Below are 25,465 nucleotides of genomic sequence, written 5' to 3'. Positions count from 1 at the left end.
AAATCATGCAAATGAATGGAGATTGATAACTTGTACAACAGCTCTGCTGGGACAAGAAGCACTCATCATGTTCGAATAAATTTGCCAAACAACTTCAAAACAAATGCATACCTGATTACCGACTTGTGCCGCATGGCCTATGCGGTAGCTCTTCCATGATCCTTGCAAAGGTTTCACGTCACGGGAGGCGATACAACTTCTTGAAACTGTAAACAATGGTTGGTCTTGCCGAACATTGGCACCTTAAAAGCCACAGGCCTTGCTTGTACCAGCATGGCATAGGCCTTGCTGAACATGCTAAAAGTGCTCCATGCTTTTCTTGTTGTGCGTATAATGCAGGGAGATCTGCGAGATTCAAAGAAGTTATAATTGAAAACATTAAAGTCGACTTGCTTACCGACTCTTAGAAGTCCACTTCAAACGGCGGAAACATGTCTTTGTAGCCGCAAAAAACATGCCTTCGTAACTGCAGTGCAACATCTTGCATGCGGCCAATCCATACCAAGTTTCTTGTAAATCCAAGAGGGCTCGCAACCTTGGCGATTTTCTTCGTTGATTCTCAAAGGATGCTTGAGTGTCTAAGATCTGTCATAGCCATCCCACCATTTTCAAATAATATGAAATTTACTTTGTGGTTGGAACGACCTGAAACCCCTGCCAGCTTCGTGTACTGCTAGCAGCTTGCTCAGCTGGGCAAAAAATTGATGGTCGATGTGCATCTGCGTATCGGGCGGGGTGGATCTGCGTATCCGGTGGGGTGGAACACTGTGGGCACTTGCCCTAATTTTTAAGTGTGGGCACCTGCCCTAATTTTTAAATGTCTTGCCCTAAGGCCAAAGGCCCTTGGGTGCCTGTGTATGGGAAATAGGAAGTCGGCCATGGCGCACACAGCAGCGCGAGAGAGAAACAGGCCGCCCCCGGCTTATGTGGTGCTCGGCTTGCAGCACGCCAGGGTCGAGAAGTGATCCCCTCGGCGATGCGATCTTGTTGCAATCCTCTGCGCGCGATTTGGTGAGGGTCGAAACGGTCTCCCCTCCTCGGCTCAAGGGCACCTACACACGAGTTCCCTTCATCGTCTTCGACCACTTCCCTACTAAGCGGCCATGCCCGCCTCCAGCCCCCTAGTTTGCATGCATGCAAGAGCAAAAGCGGGTGGCTCCATGCCCTCATGCCCCAAAATAGTCATTGCTATGATACCAATGTAAGACCCGATGAGGGACTGCCTGAGAATGAACCACCTAACCTCCCATTTAATAGCCCCTTGGGCCTCGTTCCCTATCCACACTTGGAGCCGGCCCCTTGGGCCTGGTCCTTGACCACCAGGCACTACCCTTGTCATGACAATCAGGTTGTCCACATGCAATCCCCCCCACACCATCCATTAGTGATATAGCAAACTATATTTGGGTATGGTGAATACCTCACCAAAAGCTCTTGAAATCTGCCTTCAAAATCAGATTCTGTTGCACAATGCATTAAGTTTGACAAATCATTATAAACATCGTCCCTTAACTCCTTTGGAGACTACATTTCAAAACAAACATGCATATGTTGTAAATCATGTTTTTTTATTATAGATCAAATAGTTACAATTAAGTAACTTAGCAGTATAATACCTGAGGTAAGAGATTCTCCACCCATGTTTTTTTGGTATGGAACCAGAAAAGTAGAACACGGCATGCAACCTGATATTTTTTTCCATTGGCGTCAACACTCCAACTATGCGGGTCTTCATCCACGACCTTCAATATAGCCTCTAGTTCTTGTTGTGACTTATCAATCACAATAGCTGACGGACAAATGTGGCCCATCCTCTCAAAGACTACAACAATTGTCAACTTGAAAGCAATGACGTCATGATGACAACCAGGACCTGTCGTACACAGCATGAACCAAATTGGTAGGCCAACACCTTGTTGGTTTGGCAACACTGCAACATACAATGGTAAACCATATACATTTGTTTTAAATGTGTTGTCAATAGCCCATGAGCTATTTGTAAAGAATCGCTTGGCCATTTGCAGCATCCAGTCATCTTGAATGATCAAGATAAAAGGCTTATCTTTGTCATTAACTTCTTTTGGATTGTATGGTTGGCAATAAACCACCTGCATAAAAATTTGAACGTAAGAAGAAAAGAAATTTGAATTACTCTATGTGACTTATGACAAAACATCACCTTGTTGGTTTCGCATAATTTCATAGCCTCCGTATACATAGAAACCCAGTCATCATCTGATACGCGACCTGTATCAACTTGATTACTTAGAGAGTATCCTCTGTATAAAGAAATTTATTAAAGAAGCAAGTCAAAGTGCTACCTCGAGAACGCATTTGATAAGACAAGATATTGATTTCATGCGGTATCATAAAGAACCTGTACATAGCACAGTCAAGAAGGGAGGCTCGCTCCATGTGAAATCTTTCTTTTGACAAAGACATAGAAGCAACATATCGAGCATTCCCGACATCAAAGAGATCTTTATGCAATACTCAATTACGGATGGATGGATGGACAAGTGATATATAGCACTTCTTGAACTTGGGACATGACCGCCTGTGACTAGTGTTTAGATAAATATGAACTTCATTACTCCCATTGGTAGTTATCACTTGTATTTTAAACGGACAACCACATTTTTTTGATGTCTTTGTTTTCTTTTTATCTCCCCTTTGTTGAGGCGTACCACTTTGATGACATATATAATCAATCATAGTTTTTGATGCGCCATATTTTTTGGAAGAAAGGACCATCACTAACCTTGTCTTGTGCTCGATCATGATGGTCTTTTATTGCCCATCTACATCAGACATGCTTGTAATAATCACATTTGGAGGCTCTTTATTCAGATCCATTCTTTGACGCCATGATCTTGAAGTTAAAGCGTTAGTTGCATTGCTACATCCACAAGCATTTATGTACTCTTTGATGTATATGGTAGATATACCATGCTTCCTAACTTCAATGCACCATTTGGACTTGATGAAAATTAGTGTTTTATTAAACCCTTGGTGTTTTGATCCTTCAACAATGTGGGCAACTTTTACAATATCCTCCCAATCTTCAACACATGGAACTCTCACTGGCTGCAAATCTCCCAAATATAAACAAAGCCTTTTATCTTCATCACGCCCAACATGAAGCTCATCCTTCATCTTGTGCCACTTCTTCAAATTCAACATGTCTCTAGAGTCATAGGTTTTAAGAGTCTCCAATGTTGTGGAGAGGTCACTTTGAAGCACTCTTATCATGTAATTATATGCCTCTCTATGAAAGGAAAATATGTTGTGGACAGATAGAGATTTGGATCCGGAAATACCTTAACCATTTGATCATCAAAAGGCCTGTTTTCTCCAAGAGCATCACCTTCTTCATGAAGTACCTCGAAGTCGTCATCATTACTTTCACTACTCGCATCACTTGAATCCTCATCAAACAACTCTTCAAGCATATGATCACCTTCCACGTTTTCTTGATCCCAATCCATCATTTGGTTGTGATTGAGGGTGATTGGATGAGAAACCACACTTCTTTCCGTCCATGACTGTGAATGTTACTGTGTGTGTGTGTGCGTGTGTGAGGGTGAGGGACAGAGAGAGAGAGTAGTTTTCTTTGCATGTGCCGAGATTACACACAGTGTGTCGAGATTACATACAGTGTGGGTCTTTGCGTTACTTTGATGTGGGTCGAGAGTTAAACTCTTTAAAGTAGGATGAGTGAATGCTGCGCATACTTGCAAGAATCATAAATGAAAGAATTTACTTTAAGCTTGACTTCAATGCACAAATAAAAGGCGCCGTGCCACGTCGTCAAAAGTGATGACTATGCCGAGATTACTTTTTGTGTCGAGATTACAATTGCACGATGTCAAAAAAATCCGCGGTCCTCATTGACTCTTGATCCAACTTTTCACTCCAACCTTTGATCCCTTGCGTTGGACCGCGTGTTACATATGGGGGGGGGGGGTTTCATGGACAAATGGGACGGCGTTTGAGCTTCGCACCTCACTCACAAGAAGATTTGGAATTTTTTCCATGCAAGAAAATGGAGCCCTTTTCAATGTTTTTCATTCATGAGCTTCTGCTCGAGAGGCACCGCATACCTAGCTAGGTACGATTAGGGGCAGGGGACCACCGGTCCTCCCACTGGGCCGGCGGTCCCTTGCCCCCAATCGTAACTAGCTAGGTATGCGGTGCCTCCCTCGGAGAATCTCATGATGTTGAGGTAAGTCAGAATGTTGCTAGAATTTGTTTAAAACCTCTTGTGACTTCACTCGATACCACCGCGTGGACTTCACTCAATACCTGTGGTTACTGTGTGGTAGTGTTGAGGCGGGCGACTGACGTCACTTGACTAGTCTATACACACCAGTTTTCATCAGCACAATAAGTCCACCTCCATCTCTCGGTCTGTCTCCGGCCGTGCAGCTTGTCTCTCGGTTTCGTTGTTCTCTATGCGTCGTGTTTCAAGAGCAGTTTTGTTGTCGAAACTATCGTGCGGATTATGCAAGCAGCAGGATCAGCTAGGCGATGGAGCTCGTCAGCTGCAGAAGAAAGCTGAACAGTTGTCTAGGAGAATGAAGCTGTATAAAGCTGTCCTAGGAGACGATTCGAAAGCTCAGGTGCAGGTTAGCATCTCTCCTTGTTATTTGCTAGCCAACACACACACACACACACACACACACACACACACACACACACTTTTTTTCGTAAATCTTTGGGATTAATTTACAAGTGGGAAACCTCAAGGCAAGGAAAACCCACAGCAAGGCATGAACACTGAAGTGTTCATCCGCGAAAAAGGGATAAAAGCATTATATGCAAGCTGATGCAACCTCTTCTCAAGCAAAACGTAAGGATTGCCTAAGGGAAAGCTTGAAAATTTGAAGTGGATTTGCATCAGCACGAGAGAACATGCAACTATTGCGTTGATGCCACAGGGTTCAATACGCCCAAAATCGGACCCACATAAAAAAAACTGCAAACGGTCGAGCAGAAGGTGGGAGAATGCTGAAAGCCCAAAACCTTTGATGGAAAACCATTGAGGGGAATCGGAGCCGCATGCCAGCTGCTATACCACGAAGAAATTCTTTAGTAATGCAACAATCCCAAAGGAGGTGACTAACAGTCTCCTCTGGAGCCGAGCAACGAACACAACGGGAGGAGCAGATATGGCGCGCACTGAGAAAAGAACCCACTCGAAGAACTCCAAGCAAGCATCACCATAGAAACAATTGCTCCTTCAAAGGCAAATGACTCTTCCAAAGGGCAGAGAGCACTTTCTTCCACCAAATGTCTTTGACCACAGGGCATTACAATGGTCAGCCATCCAGGGCTGAGACAGAAGAAGAGCATAAATCTTTCTGGCCGACATAGTATCGAAGGGCTTGTCCCGCAAACTCCAATCAGACATGCGATTCCTAACGAGCAGAGGCGGAACAAGCAAAAAGCCAGCCAGCATGTGCTGAAGCTCTTTCCAAAACTGACGGTAATGCATATCCAATTCAAACTGACGAGCAGCAAAGGGAAACTGGAAAGTGTACCCCGCATCATCAACCACGTCACCAACCACTCGAAGGCCACGACGTGAGAGAAAGTAGGCCTGGTGAGGCGAGCGGTCGACCAAAGTAAGAGAGAACATTTGACTCTAATGAAGACTCTGTAATCGAATCGAGTTCCCGTCCTGTTGCTGTCGATCTTGCCATGATAAATGCACCGTAACTTCCTTCCAATCAGTAATGAGGCTAGAGGTGATAGGGCATCCAAGAATACGCCTTTCCATCTTGCCAAACACAACCTCCCAATTGGTTGGCTGTCAGTGGCCAAAGGACAAAGTAACAACATGCCGATAGAAGGAGGCAAACATAAGAGCCCATGGATTGAGTTTGTTGCACGAGAGTCGGTAACAACATAGCCTTTCGGGCAAGAACATGCTGGCGCAAGTCCAAAATATTGAGTCCACCATAGTGCTTGGGAGTACAAAGCTTCTCCATGGACATCAAACGCAGGCCTTTTTTATGAGCATGAGTACGCCACGAATGAGACAAAATCGATGACATAAGTGAAGCGAGACAATGTCGAGGCCAATACAACAATGGCAAATAGAATTGTACATAAGCCATCATGATACTTTGGATAATTCTCAAACGAACATACAATGGCCATGTAGACAACTTTTAGTAATGCAGTTTGGCATTCAAACGTTGCATAACCCAATCCACTTTTTGAGCACGAGTGACATTTCAACCGATTGGATACCCCAAATGCCTCGAAATCACATTCGGAGGAACAATCTCTCTTGGCCACAACGACTCATGCCAATCACAAGAACTGAGCGGGAGAAGCTTCGATTTATGAAAGTTGACTTGAAGACGAGCCGCAAGCCCATATAGGTCCAAAGCTTCCATAATCATCCGAACATCAGCCTGGTAGTTACGGGACGTAAACAACGAGTCGTCAGCATAAGCCTCCCCAACAAAATTGCGTCCCGACGGTAACTGCAGGCCATGAAGACAACCAACAGAAGTCTAGTGACTAGATGCATCAACAAAGGATGTGTGGCAATGACATACAACAATGCGCTAAGGGGACAGCCTTGTCTAACCGAGCAACCAAGAGGCCAGGAATCCGTTAACTCACCGTTAAGAAGCCCTGAAGATGAACTGCGAGGATACAAGAAATAAACAATATTGACTTTAGGACTAAACCTGAGACAACGCTTCGTGGCTACAATGTAGTCCCAATGCACAGTGTCAAAAGCATTTTCCATATCAACTTGCTTTACAAGTACACCTTACTGTGTGTACTTTGCATACTCCATGCCAATCAGAACATTAGTCCATAGTTACTTGGAACGAGAAATCAGAACGGGGAACGGGGAACGGAAACATGCATGAAATGCCATTCCTTGTTTCGGATACTCACATCCGAAACACGGAACGGGAAATTGGGATGGGAACAGGGACCTGAAAATTGCCATTCCCTGTAACTATGCATTAGCCAAGCTGTCATTGATTTGACAACGTGGTATGAAACCATATTGAGCTTGATGTATTCCTTCAAAGAGATGATCCTTAATCCGGTTAACCAACAACTTAGCCAAGATCTTGTACACTACAGACATCAACGTAATCAGTCTCGAGTGCGCGAAATTCTCACAAAGTGCCTGATTGGGCAACAATTTAAGCAAGCCTTCTTTCCAAGAAATTGGCAAATCTTGTTTCTCCCATGCAACATTCAGCATGAAAAAGTAACGGCTCTTTTAGAGACTCCCAAAAAGAGATAAAGAACTCCACAGTAAGCCCATCCCAGCGAGGGAATCGCCAGCAGCCCAATGAAAGCAATGCATTGTGCAATTCTGAATTAGTGAAAGGTTCCTCAAGAGATAATGCATCACAGGAAGAGATGATTGGTCGTACATGAGATAGCAACAGCTGTCTTGCTTGACATACCGTTGGCGATTCTTGAGGAACATTAGCAAAAACTTGTCTATAATGCGAGACCATCATCAGCAAGTTCATGTTTAAAGGATGTCCAAGCACCTGAAGAAAGCTTTATACGCCGAATCCCGTAGAAATTCTCGTGTGATGCAAATGCTTGAAAATTTTCTTCGAAGTACATGCTTTATCAACAAAAGCACGTTGGCAAGCGTGCGTCTACCATTTTTCAAGCTTCCGTTTATCATCAAGCTGTATGCATACTCGAGCTTCACACAACTCCGGTAATTCACATTCAGTTAAAGGCCTGGAGTTGGCCAATACTTTCAAATGTTGACAAACCTGCTTAGCATCCTTAATAATGCCGCGAGTCCAATGTAAATATTGTTTTCCATAGTCCTCAATAGCACATTGCACTTGCATTACAAAACGAAACCACGCGACATCAAGATCAAGATGCATGTGAGCTATCAAGGGAGGAAAAAGCCCAAAAATTATGTCTCGAAAGGCGTCATGCTTAAGATAAGCATTATTAATATGTAGCAGACGCTTTCGATAAAGAGGCCTATCACAAAGTGATTGCCCAAAGTACAAATTCAAAAACGGAGGGTAATGATCAGACAACTGCAAAGTGCAATCCATCTTCATATCACACACAAAGTCATCATATTACTATTTGTGAAGAACATACCATCTATCCAGACGTGCACGATACGAGTGATTAGCAGTACGCTGAAAAGTAAAACGCGGGAGATCCGGATGGAGGGAACGCTATAAATCAAGCATTTGTGCTGAAGCAAGGAGATGGTCCATGCTTGCCTTTCTACAAGTAACATATGCGAATTACGTGTTTTGCTATCATACATGTCAGGAGTGTTGTTAAAATCACCACAAAGGAGTGTATTAGATGTCGATAAGAAGAGATATCTTTCCATAAAGCAACCCTTGCCAATTAGTTGCCATTTATCAAGGTTACACAACCCAGGCACATTAAACGAGATGCATCTGATGTGATCAAGCATGAGAGAACATATGTACAAAGGCATCAAAAATAGGAGGAACTATGTAGACGTGCCCATGTGCACGTCTTCTTCTACCACATTTGTTCAAGGGCTAATGCATTGAGTCATTGCGGAATAGGTTTCTGCAGGATTCAAATGTGGGGTAGAAGTCTCACCAAGGAGCACATCTTTATAAGAATGCATCGCTTTTTCCCATGCGTCAATCAACGTATGATTGTCATTACATGGAAGCTGCTTGAAGGATACATTCTTATTTGTATTCATAGGTGGAACATAATTACGAGAAGAGGGAGGAGTGCGAATCTTCACCGTCTTTTTGGGTACCACCCAAGCACCAGACTCGCTAGACCCCACATTTTTACCCTTTGCAGCATTGCCATTACTCGGAGCTGTAGACTGTGAAGACTTGGCTTTCCCTTTTTCCACATTGGGAGTTACATTAACAACCAAGCTTCCATTCTGCTTAACCTCACCAAGAGGTTTGCCAATAGAAACAGAAGCAGGTGATGGGACTGCTGAAGGAGGTGGTTGCAAAACCGGTTCAGGACATTCGGACTGCATATGCCCAGATTTTCCACATCGGAAACATGAATTTGCAAACTTGCCCTGTTGCCAAATTGGCTTTATTTGACAGGAAAATAATTCTAAATGAATTATTGAATATATAAGTGAGAGGGTTTTCTAGCTTGGAACACCAAGAAAAATAATTCTAAATGAATTATTGGAATTTTAAGTGAGAGGTTTTTTCTCATTGGAGACATCCGAGTACAGAGTATTCCTAGTGCGTCATTCAGAGTAATGACAAGAGCACTATGAAAGGGAATATCTGTAAGGCCACCAAGAACGGGTACTTTTGATGCGTCACATCGAATGGGTGACAGGGAGCATCGAAGAAGTATTCGACCATCCGGGAACGGACCTCTCTGATGCATCATAGGATGGGTAACATAGAGCATTGTGAAGGAGATTGTACCGTAAGTTCGGTAGGAAAGGACTAGGTGATGGATATTCATGATGTGTCACAAGGTGGGTGACGGGTGCATCGGAAAAGAAATATCCATAGTCAGGAGGAAATTCCGAATTGTGTACAAGGAAGAGCTAGCACTTGAATGAAGATGGGTTCAAAGGAAACTTTGAGGAAAAACGGATGATTTTTGATAAAGCAGGATTGCTTTTGGGAAAGCAGATGCTTTCCTGCGAGGAAGTCTATGTCTGCATTGCATCTGTACGTGTGATTGCATCCAGGGATGCCCATGAAGTGCTGTGAAAGCATCGTTTTTAAGTTATAAGGTTTTATTGAGTTTTTGGGCAGATTCAGACTATTTTTAAAATACGCCGGCCGCCCACCAGTGCTCTGTGTGTGTGTGTGTGGCAGAATAGCGAAAAAAAAGGCCCCGATCTCTACGCAGGCATCCAATGCTCTGCTATCTTTGTCGTGGCCAGGGAGCTATAAAAGCATCACACGCTCTCTCTCACAGGGTAGACCAATTTTTGCAAGGAGAAGATGCTGCTGCAGATTTCAGCCGCAAAGAAGACGTTGCCGGTGATGCCCATGGCTGCCCCAAGTGTACCAGATGTTGCTAGGACCTAGTGCGCGAGTTCCGTCGCCTACGGAGCATGTTTCCATCGCGACAAGCTGCTGTTTTTCTCTGTTTTCAGCCCATAAATGTCGCAGACGGGGCTGATTTCCGAGAAGGAACCCGAGAACACACCTCTTTTGTGTGTAGGATTGGAAGAGAGGATTTTCTTTGTAGAGATCTCTTCCGGGGAATTGCTTTTCGAGAACCGAGTTGCGTTTCGAGCGTCGAGACTTTGAAGGTAACGATTTTCATGTCATGATCTCTTAGTATTTGTTTGCAGGTGTACTTCCTCTTAGTGAGGGAGTAGGAGCAGAGGAAGGCATAAGCCTCTGCAAGAGAAAGTGCTCTGAGGAACTAGAGAAAGATCAGCCCAAGGGTTTTGTACCCGAGTTTGGGACGTAGATCTATGGACCCGAGAGTGGTATACTCTCGAGTTGGGGATCCAGAAGTTGAGATTCCCAAGGAAGGACTGTGTCCGAGGAAAGCAGAGTTATTCTGCAGGAAGAGGACTCTGGAAACCGAGTCAAAAGAGAGAGTTGCAGGGATGCTATACCCCGAGTCTGGAAGGTGAGATCCAAAGGCGAGTACCTTGGTTCTCGAGGATTTGGAATAAGGAACGGAAGTTCCTTGGAATAGGGTTTTGCCCTAGGAATAGGAAGCTGAGGCTTCTGGGAACCATCAAATCTTGTTCTAGAACAAACGTGGTAATATGTTCGGTTCAAGTGCTTGTATAGACTTCTTCTCAGTAATAAAGATACTATTACGGGGGGGGACTAGCCCATCTTCTGGTCCCTAGTACTGTGTTGATCTGCTCACTCTCTCTCTATCTATTTCTCTCTATATCCTCTGTCTTCAGTATTAAGTGATAAATTCTATTTATCCGAGTATATTCTATATTTCTATGCGCTCCCGTTTGTGACAGTGGTATCAGAGCATGGTTTCCTCTCTTTCTCTGTAAAGGAGGACGACTGTGGGAAGATACGGGAAGAAACCATGACAAGCCAAGAGAGAAGTTAGCAGGTAGAACCTTAAGTCCTGCCGGAAAAAGCTCGCAGAGTTTGGAAAAATTTTCTCGCTGCAAGAAGTCGACACAAGACTTGGGATTCTCTGAGAAGGCGACAAGAGCATGATGCTCAAGAACATAGAGAATCCGAGGAGCGGAATGCTTAAGATACTTCAGAACTCAGAAAATATCAAAGAACACCAATTCAGAACCATAGCCAAGAAAACCCATCTTTTCGGGAAGGATATGAAGGTCGTCTTTAGACTTCAGAACATTCAGTCAAGTTTGATACTTTTGACGAAGGGAAAAAGCTACCAGTACTTTCATTCAACAGTTTGAAGTTGTCTTTGCAAACGGCAATTTCTGAAAAGCGTCGAAGGTGAGGTATGTGACCAAACACCTCAAGGGGATCGCAAGTGTCACGTGCACATCTAACCCTATGTGCATGTGGACAAGGTACTTCATGACAAGGGTTCAGTTAGCTTTGGAAGTGTTCTGGCACCTTTGTGAGTTTGTTTGCAGGCAGTGCATGTCCAAGCACTTAGAGTAGTTGCATATCCTTTGGTTGCACACAACATGATCATCGGCATTACCATTAGAATCCATCATGAGCATTTTACAGTGCACAGAACCTATTTTTCCTATTTTAGCCATTTCTCACTTATTATTAATAAGTGACTTTGTTGGGAAACTGGGTATGGCAAATCTTGCAAGTGACTATATAAGAAAAAGCTAGCACTAGCACTTTCTGGTAGAAGAGGCAGCATGGACCAAGTGTCTGATAGTGCACCTTCTCAGCAAGACCCCCGACGGAACAACCTAGCGTTTTCAGCCATCAAGAACAGCCTAGCGTTTTCAACATTTGCAGATCAGACCCAGCGTTTTGCAAGTTGTAGATCAACCTGGCGACAACAAATTCTCTAGCGTTTTGCAGCAGATATCAACATCAGCCCTAACGTTTTTGGAGCAACAAATCACCCTAGCGTTTTGCAGTTCCTTGGCGACAGAACCACTTTCTGCATCAGCGTTTTGTATTTTCAGCAATTATCCGGATCCATACCGCAGCCCCCAAACCTCGTAGATCTCACCTTCCCGCAACAGATCCTTGCCGCGCGGTCAGATCAGCCAGTGTTTGCAGATTCAGCCCGCTATTCGCAGATTTTTGCATCTCCATTTTCAACGCATCGTCGTCGCATCGTTGTCATCGCCGTCGTCACCGACATAGAGTCAGAATTTAGTAGATACAAGATTTGCAGATTTCAGCCCCTAGCGTTTTGAGTTTTCAGCTCGTCTCGTCGTCATCATCGTTGTCGTCGACATCGTTAGCAAGACCATTGCATTTAGACCATTGTAGAGATTTGTGCAATCAATAGTAGACCGCTCTCGCCATAGAGAGTGGGGCCCTTGGAGGAGGGTTTGACAACATTGTGGTGTCGTATTCTTCTCTCTCTATCTCTCAGTCTCATCACCTTCATTCACAGTGTTATCCACTTTGTTTGTGATCATTTGCACTCTCTCACTAAAGAAACGGAAGGCTCTTCCTTCCGTAAGTAAAAGGAACCCTTGAGCACAGTCCGGAGCTCTCACCTTGAGCAAAGTTTAACATTCACTTCCGCTGCACCTTACATTGGTATCAAAGCTTTGGCAGTGTTTTTGTATCACTCAAGGAAAGAACCACATAATTTTTTTTGCTTGTTGCGGTCGCATGTAACCCAAGTCCTCTTGGGCGTGTCGATTCCTAATCATGTTGTTGAAGAGTGATAGGAAACCCAAGAAAGAAGGGCTTGTCCAGCCTCCCCTTGTTTCTCTTTTCACTCATTGAGAGCGGACCGTGCACTTAGCGGCCAACCAATTGACGTGAGGTGGGAAAAGCAACCTTGGTGTCAGCACAAGGCCTCCAAGGGTGCGCCCGCGGGAAAGAGAAGAGCTCGAGTAAGAGAAGATTCTTCTCTAACTTAGATTGCAAGCTAAAGAAGAACCTCAAGAACCTCAAGAACTCAAGACCCTCAAGAACTCTCAAGAACCCAAGAACCAGAAGAACCCAAGTTCCTCGTGAACTCAAGCACTAAAGACTTCAGTGTATGGTCATTACCCGAAGCGGAATGGATACTTCGCATAGGGGTGATGAGCATGGTGGTGGCGAAGAAGAATTTTCCCCACCAGGAGGTTTCTCCGACCCTCCCCCTTCCCCATCTATGCCAAGGATTGCACCAAATCCTATGGAGGCTTTGGTCAAGACGATGATGGACATGATGATACAACAAGAAGCGCAACGTGCCGCCTTGGAGCGCGTGCGCGAAGAAAGAAAGGCAGAATTGGATCATGAATGCGAAGAACGAACAACAGCCTTAGATCGTGAGCACGAGCAAGCGTGCTTGGCGGCGGAAGAAAGAAAGGCCGAATTGGATCGCGAGCGCGAAGAAAGACGGTTAGTCTAAGAGCGTGAACGCGCTTGGCGATCGGAGATAGACGGGTAGCCTTGGAGCGTGAGCGTGAGCAAGCGCGCTTGGCGGCCGAAGATAAACGAGAGGCCTTGGAGTTAGAGCGTGAGACGCAGAGAGCCAACGCATGCAAGAGTTGGTCCTACAAGTACCTTGAAATCCGAGCCGGTCAAAGATGTTGGTAGTTCATCAAGTAGCTTAAGGAGAGATTCAGACTCCAACAACCCCGTCACTTAGAAGTTGACCTTCAGTAAGTATGACGGTAAGATGGATGCTACTATTGTTCATTCTTGGTTGCATCAATTTAATTGTTAGGTGCAGCGGAATGAATGTTGTATTTTCTCAAGATTAGTGATCTATATTTGCTCAAGGTTCCTTTTAGTTCTTAGGGAAGGAGAGAGCCTTCCGTCTTTAGTGCTATGATCAGGAACAAAGTGAGTGGATATTGTGCGTGGAAGTGTATGAGACTGAGAGAAAGAGAGAAGAGAGATACGACACCCGAGAGGTTGTAAAACCCTCCTCCAAAGGCCCCACTCTCGTCGGCGAGAGTGGTCTACTTTTGATTGCACAAAGGTGTACAATGATGATGCATGGACTGATGCAAACGGGGACTATGCCGATGACGACGATGATGACTTTAGGGCTGAATTCGATGCTCTTCTATTTGCTGTCCACAAAGGGGTAAGGGCTGAGAATCCGGACCACTTTGGGAGGCTGAAAATGATTGGTTTGCTGCTGTTTTTATGGCTGAAAATCCCTGATTTGCCGAGGCTCATATGGGTGATAAAAACGCTGAGGTCTTTGCACGATCAGGCTGCGTTTTTGGGGCTGATGTCGAAGGCTGAAAATGCTGATCTGTAGCAGGTGTTGGGCTGCGTTTATGGCTGAAAACGCTGCCCTCTTGCAGGTGTTGCTGGCGTTAGCAAAACGCTGGAGTAGGGGCTGCCTGGTAGGGAAAAACGCCAAGGTGAAGACCTTGCTGGCGATGGCTTGTTGGGGAGAAGGATGGAGGCCATAGTAACAAGGGACGCCTTTTTCGGGGCTTCCCGTCCCCACTTGCTGTCCTGCCCTCTTTTTTACACTAAAAATCCATTTGAGCCCCGTCCCGCGTCCCCCGTTCCCCGTCCCGGAATGCGTCCCTTGTGACTATGATGGAGGCTTTGCTGGCGATCCCAAAACGCTAGGGCTGATGGGGGTGGTCTCACCAAGGATGGCTTGGAGAGGTTCTTGTTGAGAGAGGGAGGGAGTACCTGTTGCTTGGAAAGCCTGCTATGCTCCTTGCTCATCTGCCCAATCGTGTTAACTTGGGTTTGCTTATATATTAACTTACCCAATTTGCCCTACTTAGTTCCCAACAAAAGTCACTTAATAAATAAGTGAAAATTGTCAAAAATAGGGAAAAATAGGATAAAGTCACTTTAAAAATCCCCAAACTGACTCTGATGGAATCTGATGAAAATATTTATGCTTATGCAGTGTGCAACCAGAGGATATGCATCTACACAAAGTGACTGGGCATGCACTGTCTACGAATAGACTCACAAAAGTGCCAGATCACTTCCAATCTAAACCGACTGGACTTGACGGAAACCCTGTTATGGTGTAGCTTGTCCACGGACACATAGGGTTGGATGTCACGTGACATCCCCTCCTTTTTAAAGTGAGGTACTGGTACCGAGCTGCATGGCTTCCTTGTAGTCTGCCAACAACTCTGGATAATCCTTGAAGAACTCTTCGTCTACCCACACCGCTTCATGGGTTCCTCGATCTTTGAACTTCAAAAAATATTTGTCGTACTTGTTTCTTTGACCCATGGCGAAACCGATGCAACAAGACTTGCTCCGGCTCCATGACTTCAGCTTCATCGATGATCTATGGTTCTTCTTCTTCCCAAACGTCCTTTGGAGGTGTTCTCTGAAACACTTTCAACCAAGAACATGGAAAACGTTGTGCATTAACCATGAGTTAGGCAACTGCAGTTTCATTGAAACCTCATTAATCTTTTTGATAACTGGAAATGGACCATACATACGAAAAGACAACTTAGGACATTTCTTTGCAACTTGCTTAAGACGTTGTTTTATGATTCTTAGATATACCCAATCTCCTTCCTTGTTCGAGACCTCCTGACGATGCTTGTTAGCGTGCCGAGAATAAGATTCATGAGCCTTGCTTAGCCGAAGCTTCACACTCTCAGAAATCTCATCCAATGACCGACTCTCAGCATTGGCATCAAGCGTTTGACTGACCGATCTAGTCAAAAGTGACTGGAACGGACGGCCAAAAGCTGCCTCATACGGAGTTCGACCAATAGCAGAAGAAAAGGAGTCATTTAGAATAGCCTGAACCAATGGAAGAAAGAGCTCCCATTGAGACTGCTGATCATGAACATAAGATTTTAACACATCAAAAGCCAACTGATTATAAATTTCTGTTTGACCATCTAACTGTGGATGAAAAGCGGATGAAAAATTCAACTTTGTGCCAAAATTTTCAAAGAGTGCACGCCAAAAGTTGGACGTGAACTTAACATCCCTATCTGAAACAATGGACTTTGGCAAACCACAGAGGGCGTACCAATGCTTAATGAACAATCGTGCAACATCTTGTGCAGTAATTGTGGCTTTGCAAGGAATCAACATGCAAAATTTGCTGAAACGATCAACAATTGTTAAACATTGAGTGTTCCTTGAATGCAGACTTGGTGGTAAGTTAGTCACAAAATCCATAGAGATATCCTGAAAAGGTCCCTCGGGAATAGGCAGCGGAAGCAAGAGGCCTTGTTGCTTACCCCGAGGAGCTTTTACTTTTTGACATATAGTGCATTGTGTGACATAACGAAACACATCTTTTCGCATTTTAGGCCAATAAAAAAATCGTTCAATCTTTTCCAATGTGGTGTTCAAACCAAAGTTACCCGGAACGGGAACGGGGAACGGAAACGGGGGCCTCCGGAACGTTTCCGGAACGGCCCCCCCCCCCCCAAAAGACAGAACGGGAACGGGGCTCGGAACGGTAAGTTTAAAATATGCTTAAATTAGGTTGGATTTGACCTATATGTTAGTGGAGAGCCATACACACCCGTTAGTCCAAGTAGAATCCTATTCAGGCATGGTCTGCAATGATTCTTCAGTCTTAAGGGCCAACTTCCAAGGCTTACACACGATTGCGCAATACACAATACATGAATCCTTCACAAAAGCATCTTGAATCTTGATCCTTCATAGAAAGAACATTAACTCAGAGTTGAAGAATAGAATCTAGAGTCCATGCTCTACACAAAAGCTTGGAGGAAAAAGATGATAGATCATAGATTATAAAGATGGCTTACAAGGCTAGCCAAGGCGCTACAAAAAGACATGTAGAGGCTAAGAGTGCTAAATAACAACTGTAAGAGTCAATAGGTGACATGTCAAGACTCAATCACTCATATGGTAGTGCAATACAAAAAGGGGGCAAAGCCGGCGGCCACAAAGGAAACAAATATCAAAAACCAATGAGCAATGAGTCATGACTCATGCCTGAAGTTCACCTCTAGGTAGGGGCAGAAGAGCATCCCCCCTCCCAATTTGTAGTGGAGTCCTGGACGTCGTGAATATCATCCCAATCCTCCTGCATAGGCTCATCCTCATGCGTAGATCCTCCTGTCTCTCCAAGCACCTCTGCCTCTGCCTCCATCTCCCACTGTAGAAAGGGATCTGTCACTTTGGATGCTGACTTGCAAAGAATTCTTAAGTTTGCATTGACAAAAACAAGGTCATTTGCTTTCTCCACTCCAAGTCGGTTCCTCTTTCTAGATGCAATGTGGCTATATACACTCCACAATTGCTCCAAGCAAGAGGAGCTAACCGCTTGGCTGAGAATGCAGACGGCAAGTCGCTGAAGATCGGGACCATCTGAACCATTTTCTTGCCACCACAAGACGGAGGAAATCTTGGTGCGATCAATTTGGGCATCGGCTGTCCCAAATGATCCTCACATATCCCTGTAAAATGCAAGCTGATCCTTTATCTTGTGTTGCATGTCACGTTCAGGGTGAAGCTTCTTTAAGATGGTGTTCCAATGTGTATTTACCTCCGAATCATGCTCCTGCCTTGCACCCTGGAACTCTGGGTCCAACACAAAAGCTGCACCATGAAGAGGTGAACTATAGGCATTCCACCTGCTACTGCAAAGCTCTTTGATTTCTTCGAGCCTATCTGGGTCCTGCTCATACTCTTCAAGGGCCTCGACCATGCGATCCATTGCTTCATAGACCTTGCCAATGCAAGGTTGCATACCATCCATCACTCTAAGCAAGTGGATCACTGTTTCACCATTTTGTCAATACTCTTTAGGGACTCCCAGAACTCGGGATCCTCCACCTTCCCTGTACAAATGATCCCTGCGACTGTACTTGCATGGGTAGTATGAGCAAACTCTGTATTGATGAAGAGCTGCCGCACTGCACTTTGACACTCTACAAAGCGGTTCACCATTAGATAGTTGTAGGCGAAGCGGGTCTCACAATACTTTAGAAGCACTTTGCTCCCCGACCGCTTCAAGAACTCGGCTCGAAGTATGTTGTGGTTGTTGATGAAAGCAACCACCTTGGACGTGGATGCAATGAGAGGCTCTGTCCAAGGTAGTTTGCCGAAATCCTTCAAGAGGTTGTTAAGGCAATGTGCCATGCAAAAAGACACCGTGATGTGAGGATAAGTGCCTTCCAAAATAGCTCCGGCTGCCCTGTTTGATGCCTCCCCATCGGTGACCAAACCTATCACAAGGTCCGACCCAATGGTCTCTACGGCGGAGGCCCACTCACTCGCAAGGACATCTGTTGATTTTCCCGTCTCCGTGGCATCATGGGAGTGGGCAAAATACATCTCCCCTTTGAAATAGGCAACAATGCCATGGATGGACCTCCTCCTAGTGTCGCTCCATCCATCCGCAATGAGGGTCACTCCATACTTCGTCCATTGCCTTTTCATGTTGAGGGTTGCCATCTCCACTACGGCTTTCTCTCTATCGAGTAGAGTAGTGCGGAGGGCCTCGGAAGAGGGTGGCATGTAGTGTGCCCCATACTCTCCAATCCTCGTGCACATGGTCTTGAAGTACTCTGACCTAGACATTGCACACAAGAGGTATTAGTATTTACTATTTGATTGTATTGAAAATGATAGTAAATCTTACGGAGCCTTTATGAAGGGGATGTGATCGTGATATAAAAAGCGGGCAACACTTGCATCCACATCCTCCTTCCTTTTTGGATCCCAAGTGGTATGTAGGGTGCGTTGCTGAGAGTTGGGGGTGGAGACCGGAGTAGTATTAGGCATTGAAAATGCCGAGTGAAAAGATGTCGCCGCCGTCTCCGTCGTTGTCGCATTGCTATCACCACCAACCGATGAAGAAGATGTAGAAGAGGGAAAAACCAAGTTGTTGGGGTCGATTACGGAACGCTTAGGCCTTGCTGATTCTTTCTCTTCTTTGTTGGCTTTCATGGCGGCATCCTTGGCTTCAAATTCCTTCAACCGTTGCTCGTTGACGGCCTTGCATATTGCTACTTGTTGTTCCTCAAGCTTAAGGAGATGAGCACGGACTTTGGTTGTACCGGATTGCCGTTCGAAGCCGCATAGTTTGCACTTCCATGTGCGTGCACCACCGGACTTTCCCAACACTCGGGAATGCACTTCATCCCACCACGATGCTTCGTCCTTCTTCTTCTTGGCACCCAAGGGATCACGTTCACTTGGTGCGGAAGCTTGCGCCATAAGTGATGAGACTCGATAGAGGAAGGAATCTTGAGAGAGAGAGAGAGAGAGAGAGAGAGAGAGAGAGAGAGAGAGAGAGAGGATGATGGCGCGGTAGAGAGTGATGGAGAGGTGGAGTCTTGATTTTTGAATCTCAAGCTTGAGCCTTGAGGCTTAAAGCCTTGAGGCCCAAGGGAGAGGAGACTCGAGAGAGGTGATGAATGAGAGAGATGGAGAGGTGGAGCTTGAGGGAGAGATGGAGCTTGATGGAGAGGTGGAGCTTGAGAGGTGGAGCGTCAAGCTTGAGCCTTGAGGCTTAAAGCCTTGAGGCCCAAGGGAGGGAGAGACTCGAGAGAGTGCCTTGGGAGAGAGAGAGAGACTAGAGTGCCTTCAACCTTGCCCAATGCCTTGAGCCTTGGCTTATTATATAGGGAAGATCTCCCCCCAAAACCCATGGCGTTCAAATTTCAAAAAACCCAAACGTCTGTTTTTTTAGCAACGGACAGTTTTTTTAAAACTGCCATTCTGCCAGGCCGTCTGTTCCACCGGCGTTCCGCCCGTTCCGGTGAGTGTTCCGGCAGGCGTTTCGAAAAGTGTCCGTTTTCGTTCCGACTGTCCGACCCCCATGGGAACGCGTTCCGGGAACGGGAGGGGCCCGTTCCGTCCGTTCCTTCTTACTCTGGTTCAAACCCCTGTGCCCACCCGTGAGAGAATCATGTGCATCATGCAATATGGTTGGGCTGAGAGAGGGCAACACACATAAACGCTGACAAAAAAATAACAATCCATCACGAATGAGATAGTTGCTGGGCCCTTGGGAAGCAAGAGCCTGCAACCAATACTTACCAAACTCCGAATCTGCATATTGATTCTTCATGCTGTCAAAAGACTCACCCTGTATAGAAAATGTGGTTCTTGACTCAAGAGCCAAAATCTGTCCTTTGTGACTCAACGCATTTGCAACGGGGTTAGCTTTTCCAGGCACAAACCTCCAAATTGCTCAAAAAATTGTGACCACTGTGCTTGGCAATCACTCCAATGTGCACTAGGCATAGATGGAGCCACTTGAGGGCTTGATGATCTGTGTGCACTGTAAACTCTCTACCATACAGAAAATGCTTTCAATGCTTAAGAGAGTGAACGACAGACAAAAGTTCTTTATCATAAACTGAATAATTCTTTTTCGCACTATTGAGCTTCCGGCTAAGGAAAGCTACAGGACGACCATGTTGCTGGAGCACAGCGCCTATGGCGACATTGCTCGCATCCGTCCATACCTCAAAGGGATCATTCCAAGAGGCAAGGATAAGACATGGTGCTTCTGTCATCACAACCTGAGAGCTGCGAAAGCCTCAATGGCTGCCTTGGGCAAGTCTACGCGTTGACGGCGAGTCTTTATCCCTTTCAAAACATCAGTCATAGGTGTAGCAATGCGTGCAAAATTCTCTATGTGTGAACTATATGCTTGACATAAACCAAGAAAAGAACGCACATCATATGCAGTTTGGGGCAAATCCCAATTACGAACTTGCTCCATCTTTGCGGGGTCTAGCTTGACGCCTTCTGCAGAAATGATATAACCCAGATAAGTGACTTCAATAAGAAAAAATTCAGACTTCTTAGCTGCAATGTACAATTGACACTCATCCAAACGAGTTAGTACCCTTTCAACATCTCTTTCATGTTGCTCCCACGATGCAGAAAAAATGAGAATATCATCTAAAAAGATGAACATATACACCGACCACATCGCCGAAACGACCTACCATGAGACGATTGAACATACCCACGGCTCTTGTCAATCCAAAAGGCATAACAATATACTCCCATTGCCCTCGCTCAGTGCGAACATCGGTCTTGAAAATGTCGCCTTTGAATACCCGTACCTGATGGTATCCACTTTTGAGATCGACCTTGTTGAAAACCTTTGCCCCATTGAGCCTATCGAGGATATACTCAATGCGAGGCATCGGAAACTTGTTCTTGACGGTCATCTTGTTTATGCCCTGTAATCAACACACAAACGAGACGAACCATCTTTCTTGCGAACGAACAAAATAGGGGCAGCGAAAGGACTTACACTAGGACGTATGAATCCTCTAGCCACCAACTCCGTGAGTTGTCGCTCTAACTCTTTCTCGTGTGACTTGTTCAAACGGTAGGGAGCCTTACTAACAGGCTGTGCTCCCTCCATAAGCTCGATGCGATGGTCCTCCGGCCGCTCGGGTGGGAGACGAGGTGAAAGATCATCCCGCAAAAAGAGATGTTTAAACTTCGTAAACAACTCCGAATACTTACCTGGAGCCTGAATGCTCTGGGAAACTGGAGTAGCATAGATGAATGCCGCTTGTGCTCCTCGTCGTAATTCACGCTTTACCTATACATGAGAGATGAGAGGCAAAGAATGCAAGCCCTCCTTAGCACGAATGATGAGGGGGAATCAGTGTCGGAATGTAAAGTGATCGTGTTAGCTCCAAATTTAATGTGAGCGTCAAGTTCACGAAACCATTTAATGCCCAAAATCATATCACATCCTGAGAGAGGAGATACAAGAAATTTCCTACGAAAAGAAGCTTGTTGAACGGTAAACATCACATCAAGGCACTCCTTCGTGATGAGAGAGTCCATATAAGGAGCGAAGCCAGAAACCTCGAGAGAAGCTTTCTGACTAACCTCTAGGCGGGCTCTCTCAACGAGAAGGGGACTAATCACATCATGCATACTGCGTGGATCAAACAATATGATTAAACGTTGCCCCTTTACATGACCATAACACTTTAAGAGAGATTCATCAATGTGTGTGTCAGAGTCAGGAGAAGATGCAGGTTGTGTTGTGATAGTACTTGTGGTAGCTGTGGGTGCCTTTGGTTCCTTAGGTGGGACTGTCTTAGGACAGGCCTTCTTAATGTGACCCTTGACATGGCATTGAAAACATCTACCTTCTTTAGCATAAATCACTTGTTCTTCAGCCATGATGTATCCTCCTATAATTCCTTGTGAAGCTTTTTCATCAGGGGTTAGCTTAGGTTTTGCAGGTGCTTTAGCTTTACCCTTAGATTCATTGTTAGAGTTCTTTTCCGAGGAATTAGAAGAAGAAGGGCTAGGAGAATTACCATTCTTACTATTCTGTGTGTTCTGAGAATTCGGCGGGGTTCCTTGAGAAGTCTTGTTTTCTTTAGGCTTTCCTTTGTTGTGCTTCATCTCGTATGCGAGAGCAATCGCTACCGCTTTGTTGAGATCGATTGGATCAAGTACCTCGACATCATACTTGATATACTCGTCCAATCCGTAAAGAAATGCCTCTTTGCGCTCCGAATCCGATTTGCGTAATTGAGTACCTAGCTGCAAAACACGATTAGGAAAAGATATAACCGGCATACCATTTTGCTTGAGAGCGCGCCAATCGTCCTTCAATCGTGCAAGGTACTGAGGTGGCATAAACCGCGCCTTGAGCTTGTCTTGGAAATCAGCCCAATTGAAGGAAAGGGGTGTGAGGTCGTTGGCTTCCTCTAGGTGCGCAGCTAGCTGTGCCTCTTGCCATGCGTGGTACCAATTAATGGCCTCACCGGCAAGGTACATAGCTGCCGTCAAAACTTTGCTATTGCGTGTCTTCTTAGGTGTCGCAAAATAAGCATTAAATTGAGGCAACCAAGAATGAATAACCATAGCATCTATCTTACCGTCATACTTACTGAAAGTCAACTTCTCTGTGATCGGGTTGTTGGAATCCGTATCGTGGCTTGCGCCACTTGATGAACTCCCACGATCTTTGGGTGGTTCGGTTTTCGAGGCTAGCGCTTGTCGAAGCAATTCTTGAGTGCGTAGCTCTTGTTGAGCTTCACGCTCGGTCTCCAAAGCCAATCTTTGAGCCGCCTCCTCCACCTTTCTTTGCTGTTTTCGTTCTTTGCGTGCGTCGCGCTCGCGTTCTAAAGCAAGGCGATTGTCTTCTTGTTGTGCGGCAAGTCTTGCGTTTCTTTCCTCGCGCTCACGGTCCTGAGCAATGCGATTTGCTTCTTGTTGTGCGGCAAGTCTTGCGTTTCTTTCCTTGCGCTCACGGTCCTGAGCAAGGCGATTTGCTTCTTGTCTATCCATCATGGCCATCATCTGCTTGACCATTGCTTCCATAGGGTTTGGTACACTTGGTGGCATAGATGGCGAAGGGGGAGGGTTGAAGAAATCATCTCCTGGTGGGGAAAAGTCTTCGTCGCCTCTCTCATGCTCATCACCTGTATGTGAAGTATCCATTCTGCTTCGGGTGACGACCATGCACTATGATCTTGGGTTCTTAAGTTCACGAGGAACTTGGGTTCTAGAGGGTTTTGGGTTCTTGGGTTCTTGGTTCTTGAGGATCTTGGGGTCCTTGAGGTTTTCTTTCGCTTGCAAATCGCGTTGGAGAAGGATCTTCTCTTCACCCGAGTTCTACTCCTTTCTGCGGGTGCACCCCTTGGCGGCCTTGCGCTCACACCAAGGTTGCTTTTTCCCACCTCACGTCGATTAGCCGGCCGCTAAGTCCACGGTCCGCTCTCAATGAGTGAAAAGAGACACAAGGGGAGGCTGGACAAGCCCTTCTTTCTTGAGATTCCTGTCACTCTTCAACAAAACACGATTAGGAATCGACACGCCCAAGCGAACTTGGGTTCGTGCGACCGCAACAAGCAAAAAAATTCTTGTGGTTCTTCCCTTGAGTAGTACAGAACACTTCCAAAGCGCTGATACCAATGTAAGGTGCAGCAGAATGAATGTTGTATTTTCTCAAGATTAGTGATCTATATTTGCTCAAGGTTCCTTTTGGTTCTTAGGGAAGGAGAGAGCCTTCCGTCCTTAGTGCTATGATCACGAACAAAGTGAGTGGATATTGTGCGTGCAAGTGTATGAGACTGAGAGAAAGAGAGAAGAGAGATACGACACCCGAGAGGTTGTAAAACCCTCCTCCGAAGGCCCCTCTCTCGTCGGCGAGAGTGGTCTACTTTTGATGGCACAAAGGTGTACAATGATGATGCATGGACTGATGCAAACGGGGACTATGCCGATGACGACGATGATGACTTTAGGGCTGAATTCGATGCTCTTTTATCTGCTGTCCACAAAGGGGTAAGGGTTGAGAATCCGGACCACTTTGGGAGGCTGAAAATGATTGGTTTGCTGCTGTTTTTATGGCTGAAAATCCCTGATTTGCCGAGACTCATATGAATGATAAAAACGCTGAGGTCTTTGCACGATCAGGCTGCGTTTTTGGGGCTGATGTCGAAGGCTGAAAATGCAGATCTGTAGCAGGTGTTGGGCTGCGTTTATGGCTGAAAACGCTGCCCTCTTGCAGGTGTTGCTGGCGTTAGCAAAACGCTGGAGTAGGGGCTGCCTGTGTGGTAGGGAAAAACGCCAAGGTGAAGACCTTGCTGGCGATGGCTTGTTGGGGAGAAAAACGCCAAGGATGGAGGCTTTGCTGGCGATCCCAAAACGCTAGGGTTGATGGGGGTGGTCTCACCAAGGATGGCTTAGAGAGGTTCTTGTTGAGAGAGGGAGGGAGTACCTGTTGCTTGGAAAGCCTACTGTGCTCCTTGCTTATCTGCCCAATTGTGCTAACTTGGGTTTGCTTATATATTAACTTACCCAATTTGCCCTACTTAGTTCCCAACAAAAGTCACTTAATAAATAAGTGAAAAATGTCAAAAATAGGATAAAGTCACTTTAAAAATCCCCAAACCGACTCTAATGGAATCTGATGGAAATGTTTATGCTTATGCAGTGTGCAACCAGAGGATATGCATCTACACTAAGTGACTGGGCATGCACGGTCTACGAATAGACTCACAAGAGTGCCAGATCACTTCTAATCTAAACCGACTAGACTTGACGAAAACCCTGTTATGGTGTAGCTTGTCCACGGACACATAGGGTTGGATGTGTCACGTAACATTAATACTTATTTTGCGACAACTAAGAAGACAAGAAATAACAAGGTTTTGACCGCGACCATGTACCTTGCCGGTCAAGGTTGCATCCGTACAACGTACGGATAGGTTTGTATAGTACAGCCGTACAGTACGGATATGTACGTATGGATAGGGATCTGTACGGATGCTTTTTTTCGAAGAAAAAAAATAATCGTGCATTGTGAGGTTTGCATAACTAGTTAGAATCAGGACTTCATACTTTAATCTTGGATTATCATTATGTACTTTTTTTTATGCTCTTAGTTTTATGAGACCATGACATGAGACATTTGACATTGTTTGGCTGTAGACATTGGTCAGCTT

General features: G+C 45.4%; 1 protein-coding gene and 1 pseudogene across 2 annotated transcripts in view; one reads left to right on the top strand and one right to left on the bottom strand.

The window, feature by feature from the left end:
* Positions 1–2,790: 2,790 nt before the first annotated feature.
* Positions 2,791–3,491, bottom strand: LOC147465359 (uncharacterized; annotated as a pseudogene).
* An 836-nt stretch (positions 3,492–4,327) lies between these two features.
* The window catches only part of LOC147465358 (uncharacterized), a 36,129-nt gene continuing 14,991 nt past the window's right edge, over positions 4,328–25,465 (top strand). The window contains exon 1 of one of the 2 annotated variants that reach the window (XM_086519643.1): positions 4,328–4,622. In XM_086519643.1, the coding sequence (XP_086375769.1) occupies positions 4,455–4,622 (168 nt within the window). In that variant the 5' untranslated portion in view covers positions 4,328–4,454. Of the gene's footprint in view, positions 4,629–25,465 lie in introns of both variants that reach the window. The other variant, XM_086519638.1, reaches the window with a different exon arrangement.

Source organism: Adiantum capillus-veneris, chromosome 1 (genome assembly GCF_014529385.1).
Source record: "Adiantum capillus-veneris isolate H3 chromosome 1, ASM1452938v2, whole genome shotgun sequence".
Taxonomy (NCBI): domain Eukaryota; kingdom Viridiplantae; phylum Streptophyta; class Polypodiopsida; order Polypodiales; family Pteridaceae; genus Adiantum; species Adiantum capillus-veneris.
This window is presented reverse-complemented; position numbering and strand designations above follow the sequence as displayed.